The sequence below is a fragment of the Cyprinodon variegatus genome, unplaced genomic scaffold (assembly GCF_000732505.1).
Source record: "Cyprinodon variegatus isolate N-32 unplaced genomic scaffold, C_variegatus-1.0 Scaffold73, whole genome shotgun sequence".
NCBI classification, from domain to species: domain Eukaryota; kingdom Metazoa; phylum Chordata; class Actinopteri; order Cyprinodontiformes; family Cyprinodontidae; genus Cyprinodon; species Cyprinodon variegatus.
Genome location: NW_015150526.1, coordinates 298,435 through 304,648, shown reverse-complemented (window position 1 = coordinate 304,648; position 6,214 = coordinate 298,435). Strand labels below are relative to the sequence as shown.

The following is a 6,214-nucleotide window of genomic DNA, read 5'->3' as shown; positions in this document are numbered from 1 at the left end:
GATAGATAGATAGATAGATAGATAGATAGATAGATAGATAGATAGATAGATAGATAGATAGATAGATAGATAGATAGATAGATAGATAGATTGATTGATTGATTGATTGATTGATTGATTGATTGATTGATTGATTGATTGATTGATTGATCCGCTTGTGTTCTGAGAGGATTGCAAGTACCTGTTCCATCACCACAGCCTGCACTCTGGGTTCCTGAACAAGAACCTTAACCCCACACTGCTCCTCGGGCGCCACACAATGGCAGCCCTCCGCTCGCCAAGGGGATGGGTTAAATGCAGAGGTTAATTTCTCTAATGTGATATAAAGTTCAATTATTATTATATAGCTCTCAATGTAATATCAATAAAAAAAAATCTATTAGCAACTATAGCTACTTTTACAAGAAAATGCTACGGTACTATTCTTTCCACATACCGGTACATGCATTTTTTTTATTTAGAACTATTACAGCACTATAGCATTTTTGTTTGTTTGTATTTAGTTTTTTATTATTTCTGTCTGTGTTTATGTGTGACAAAGTATTTGTCACCTTATGTAAACTGTGTAAGGCCAAATTCCCAGGAAAATGGTACTACAAAGCGGACTTATTGGAACATGTGGGGACCAATGAATGATCCCCATGAGGAAAGGTTCTCTTCTTGGGTTGAAGGTTAGATTTAGGTGTGAATTGAGTATAGGTTAGGTTTAAGTTTTGGTATGTGTTAGTAAGGGGTTGGGTTAGGGCAGGGTTTTAGATATATAGCACAAGACTAAAGTAAATTGGTCATGTATTATTATTGTTCAGTCATATTTTAGTTGCATATTGTGAGATGATATGTTCATAAATAACTGTGTTAGATGGACAGATGATATCACACCATGTTGATTGCAGACTTTTGTATTGAACGGATTAGAGTGCTAGAAAACATCAAATTTTTACCGAAACAATTTGGTATACCATATTGTAAATAAAAAGCCGGTGATATTTTTGATATTTAAATCCATTTGCATAATTACAATGATTAAACTTGGCACATTGCAAAAGTCTTTTGTAGTTTTGTCAGGCTGAACAGTTTTATTTTTTACTCATCTGTTTCAAATTAATCTATATTTTAAATGGCTCTCAAACAGATTCATTCCTAATGTGTAATAATGAGATTGTTTACCTTGCTAAACTCGTTGAAGACAAAGTGATAAAATTACTGAGCCAGACAAAACAGCAGGACAACGCACGTAGAAGGTGATTCAGATATTTGATTATCTGGGTCATGACTTATAACTTTATTTCATACTTATAGGTCCAAAGGCATGCTTCACCCACTCTTTAAATAATGTCAAGATTTTCTTAGCTTGAAGAATCTGTTTGATAAAATGTTAAAGTGATGAATCACGTTTGGACTCAGCAGCAGCAGCAGGTCTCTTTATAAGCAGATGGACTCGCCCACTCAGGGAAATGTTCAAACTTCTTTTTTTTCTGAGCAATGCAAAAGGTTCATGATCTTTTATCTTATATCAGTTTTTAAATTATTTAACATCTTGTAGGTTATCATGTCTGGCAAACTTCTCCTTTTATATATTTTAATGTCGGAGTATGTCGAACCCTGCAAAGTTGTCTATTTTTTCCTGTGCATTTTAGCAGAAAATTGCAGGATTTGCTTATATATCCACAGAGCTGATATATTTTTTTAATAATATCTTTTTTGTTTGAGTTGATTCTTTTAGACAGAAAAAGACGATAGGGCATGTTTTTGGGGGGAATGATTGACATCTCATTCATATTGAGAGATTTGTAGCTTCACTGAAATTTCTAACAAAGTTTAATTAATCTCTTATCAATTATTTGTTCAGTATTTTTTTTTTATTCATTTTTAATTCAATTTTTCAATTTTTTAAAAAGAAACATTATGAAAATGATTAATTATTATAAATTTCACATCCAGGATATATACTTTTTAGATTAAATTAGCTTTGTTGTTTTGTGAATATGTAGTTGTCGCTTATTAAATGATACAATGATTTCAACAGTTGGTAACTGCAATAACTTAACAGTAAATTTATAATCCTTATTTGGCAGAAGACTTTTGTTTTGAGTTCAAGATTAAATCAGCAGGGCAATGACTTGAGAAATGCATGGAAAGGGATGTTATTATAAATTAGCAAAACAACTAATTACCTGTTTTATAATAGTTATAGTTTAACATTGCACTTATAGCACAATATATTAACTTAATTGATGAAAAGGGTATCGATTAAATGAATCGATCGATATAATATGATTCATTCATCAATATACACAATATAAAAGCCTCCGAAAAGTTTCTAAGAAAGTCCACAACATATGTCTGTACCTCTAATAAAAAAGTGTAATATTATTGTTAAGAAACAAACAAACATCTTTTTTTTATTATCTCTCCCTCCTCATATTCCTCTATCCATGGCTTCTTGCCTTTATCAATTTCTTCCTCATCAGTTACTTTATTTTTGCAAGGCAAATTTTATATGTTCATATGTAATACCAACACAGTTAATCCTGAAATGTTATCAAATCACTATAATAAATTAGCAAAACAAATAATAACTACCCTTACAGATAATGTAGGCAGCACTTTACAGTGATTTGGGTTTTCCTGTTAGGATTTCTCTCTCAGTCATACACCCTGCTCTAGTCTTAACCCTTCAGTGTTCTTTTTTTAATAAAAGCTTGGATTATTTTCCACTTCTCATCTTCAAAACAGTATTAAGCAATTCACACATCCCATAATATCACAGGATGGCTCCCCATCAGAGGTGACATCTTTCACTCTATATTTAAAGGCTGTACTCAGTTCTGCTACTCTAACTGTAAATTAAGCTGCACAACCAGTCGTTGCTTTATGAACAACACGCTTTCTAGTTAGTCTGCACCATATTCAAGGGGGAGGGGATAGAAAAGAATAATTTTCAGGTTGCTAGTATACTTCGCAACCTTCAAATAAACCCTAAACTAATCCCTTTAAGAACCATCTTTTGCCAAAACAAAAGTAAAAACTACAGCTATGATGCTTTTGTTACATCTCTAACCATTTTTAATGCCACAAAAATGAAATTGTGGCCCAAATTTGTTTGCTTGGGCTACGTCAGGTAGAGCTAAATCTTTGTAAACATCAAATTTGTTAAGCCTTGCCATAGATTCTCAACCATATCTGAATCTAGACTTTAACTGGGTTTTGCTAAAGCATAAGTTTCCAGGATTATTGTCCTGCTGGAACATAAACCGACAGTCTCTAAGAGATGAGCTGAGATATACATCAGTGCACTCCTTGTACATATAAGATTACTACAGTTCATCACTTATACAGTATGTAGAGGTGTTAGAGCAAACAAGGTTAGATTAAAATACGTCATACTTTCGCATTTCTATTTGTAAAAATTGGGATTTTATCTCCTTTTATGTCAGAACTGTTTGAGGTTTTAATATTAAAAAATGGTATAAAGGTTTGATTGAGTGTTATTTTTTATTTTTTTGCAACGCCATGCATTCAGCATTTCTGTTTGCTGAAATGTGTGATTATCTTAGTGTACATTTGTGCGTTACAGGTGTGCTGTTCAGTATCGAAGTTACGTCAACATTTTTTGCAGTCAGGAACTATTGGAGGGGCTTCTTTGCGGCCACCTTCAGTGCTTTCATATTCAGAGTGCTGGCTGTTTGGAACCAGGAGGAAGGTAAAAGAGACTCAGTATTATTAATAGATAATTAATAGATAATTAGCTTATCTATCTATTTTTTGTTACTTCACCTGTGCTGTGGACTAGGTCTATTGCACAAACGTGCAATGGTGTTCAGCCACCTTATTTTAAAAATCAGGATGACAGGTTTTCACTAACGGTTGCTCCTGACTGCTGCAGAGTGAGAACAATCTTTTTTTCCCCAGAGACCATCACTGCCCTCTTTAAGACACGTTTCCGTCTGGATTTTCCATTTGACCTTCAGGAGCTGCCGGCATTCGCCATACTTGGGTGGGTTTGTTTCACTAGAGAGACTCTGCATAAACAGTGTTTAGGTTCAGATGATATGTTTAGGTTTAATTGTGCCTTTTCTCCTACAGAATCCCTTTTATTGCTTATGTTGTGTAAAAGAGCATCGAACATTGGCTTAACTGAGGTCCACTGTTTTTTTCCTGTGTAGGCTAAACATGTCATGTTTGTCTCTTTGCAGGATTGCCTGTGGGTTTGGTGGGGCTCTGTTTGTCTACCTAAACAGACTGATTGTAGAGTGCATGAGGAAGCAGAAGACTATAAACAAGTTTTTGTTGAGAAAGTGAGTATCTGGTCCTGTTTTTTTTTTTTTTTTCTTTCAATACGTTATTATACACTGCTTAGGCTCATTATGGTGCTGCTGGAGGGGCTAAATGTTTTTCCCAATTATAAACCTTTAAAGGGCAACATCAGGTGAACAATAGAATACAAAGATAAGTCTAGCAGCCATTGCATCTGAAACACAATGACAACAAGAGCACAGACACATATCCCGGTGTTTCCTTCTTTACAAGGACTTTATTTTTTCATATCCATATGAAACATGCATCATTCATTAAACATAAAACATAAATATTGCCTAAACTTAGCCCATACTAAGGTCCTAAACATAACCCAAAAACGACGTGAGAAAATGAGGAAAATGTGCTCACTTTCCCAAATATTACCTCTAATAGACCTCTCACAGCACCATAAAACAAAAACTTACACACACAAATTACATTCAAAAAACATAGTTTAACTTTGTTTCTTATTTTTATTCTCTTATCGATATGAGAAATCCAGTGGTAAACAGCTTTTTTTTTTTTTTTTCATATTAAGCATAGTAGGGGGTGAAATGACCAAAACAGTTAGGGAGGACACACTCTAACAAAAACTGAAAAAGAAACAAAAAAATTTAATAAAACACCAAAGTAACACATCCGTTTTTTTTATTCCAAAAAATACCTTTAAACATAACTAGTCTAGGAATCCAACTGAAAGAAAGCAACAAAGAGATTATTTTATGACAATAGCAATTCTTATAAAACACATTGATAAGGTATAAAATAAAAACATATAATAATGACCCTAAGGAAAACTAAACACCACAACAAAATAGGCGATTGATAAAAACTTTACATTAAAACATAAAAAAAAAAAACATGAACAGAAAGAACAAAAATTATTAAACAAGCAGAAGAAAATAAACAAAAAATATTTCAGGACAAGCTTGAAACATAAAAATCCCTTTAAACATAGGTGTGTGAGGTTAATAATATTTTTTTCTAAATGCCACATTGCTGGTATTGTCTGTGGACCTTTCAAACCTCTGATCATAAGCCCCTGATTCTGCTTCTTTTCTCTTGTGTTGAACAATCTCCCAATCACACAGTGTGTCACAGTGATATTGCTGTTCTAGAGAAAAGCAGGTGTGTCAGTTTGGCACAGCCTCATCAGAATGTATTCATAGATCGGTGCATCATCTGCGTAAACAGCATGATGGGCACCCCCATTAATGACCCCACAGTCCGTCTCTTCCTGTTAGGCGGCTGGTGTACCCTGCCCTCGTCACCCTGCTGGTGTCCACGCTCACGTTTCCTCCCGGTTTCGGGCAGTTTATGGCTGGACAGGTGAGAAAATATGTTTGCACCTTTTGCTGACATTGTGAGATCTGCTGATTGATGTTTTAAATGAAGTGAGAACCGGTGTGAAGTTAATAAGCTGTATAACAGCTGGTATATTTGCTCAGATGGTACATGATTTTTAAACATTTCTATTGACATTCAGACCCTCTGCATAAGCTCTTGGTGTAGCAGTGGCAGTAAATTATAACTTTTTGTAGTAAAACTAAAACAGAATCCCCAGCTTCTAAAGAGTTTCATTAACATTAAATCAAATAATTAAATACCCTTTATAAACAGTGACAGTTCTAGATCAAATTTACCGTGGGGGCAGATTGGGGCCAATGGTTTTTATTTTATTTTTTTTATGGGGGCACAGAGGTTGGTTCAAAGACTTGAACAAAACAAACAAATCAGAAAGATGATAGTTTATCATTGGTTCATCGAGCCACAGGGCAGTGCAGTTCTGATGACGATAAGATGACGATAAGATGTGATCCTTTCTTATTTTGTTTTATCTTTGTTGAAGCAAACATGAAAAAGGAAGGAAGGAAGGAAGGAAGGAAGGAAGGAAGGAAGGAAGGAAGGAAGGAAG

General features: G+C 34.4%; 1 protein-coding gene across 1 annotated transcript in view; it reads left to right on the top strand.

The window, feature by feature from the left end:
* Window positions 1-6,214, top strand: part of LOC107083348 (chloride channel protein 2-like) — a 66,165-nt gene that overhangs the window by 45,777 nt on the left and 14,174 nt on the right. The window contains exons 8-11 of the mRNA XM_015372490.1: window positions 3,476-3,703; window positions 3,913-3,997; window positions 4,197-4,298; window positions 5,544-5,628. Coding sequence (XP_015227976.1) covers window positions 3,476-3,703; window positions 3,913-3,997; window positions 4,197-4,298; window positions 5,544-5,628 — 500 coding nt within the window. The remainder of the gene's footprint in view (window positions 1-3,475; window positions 3,704-3,912; window positions 3,998-4,196; window positions 4,299-5,543; window positions 5,629-6,214) is intronic.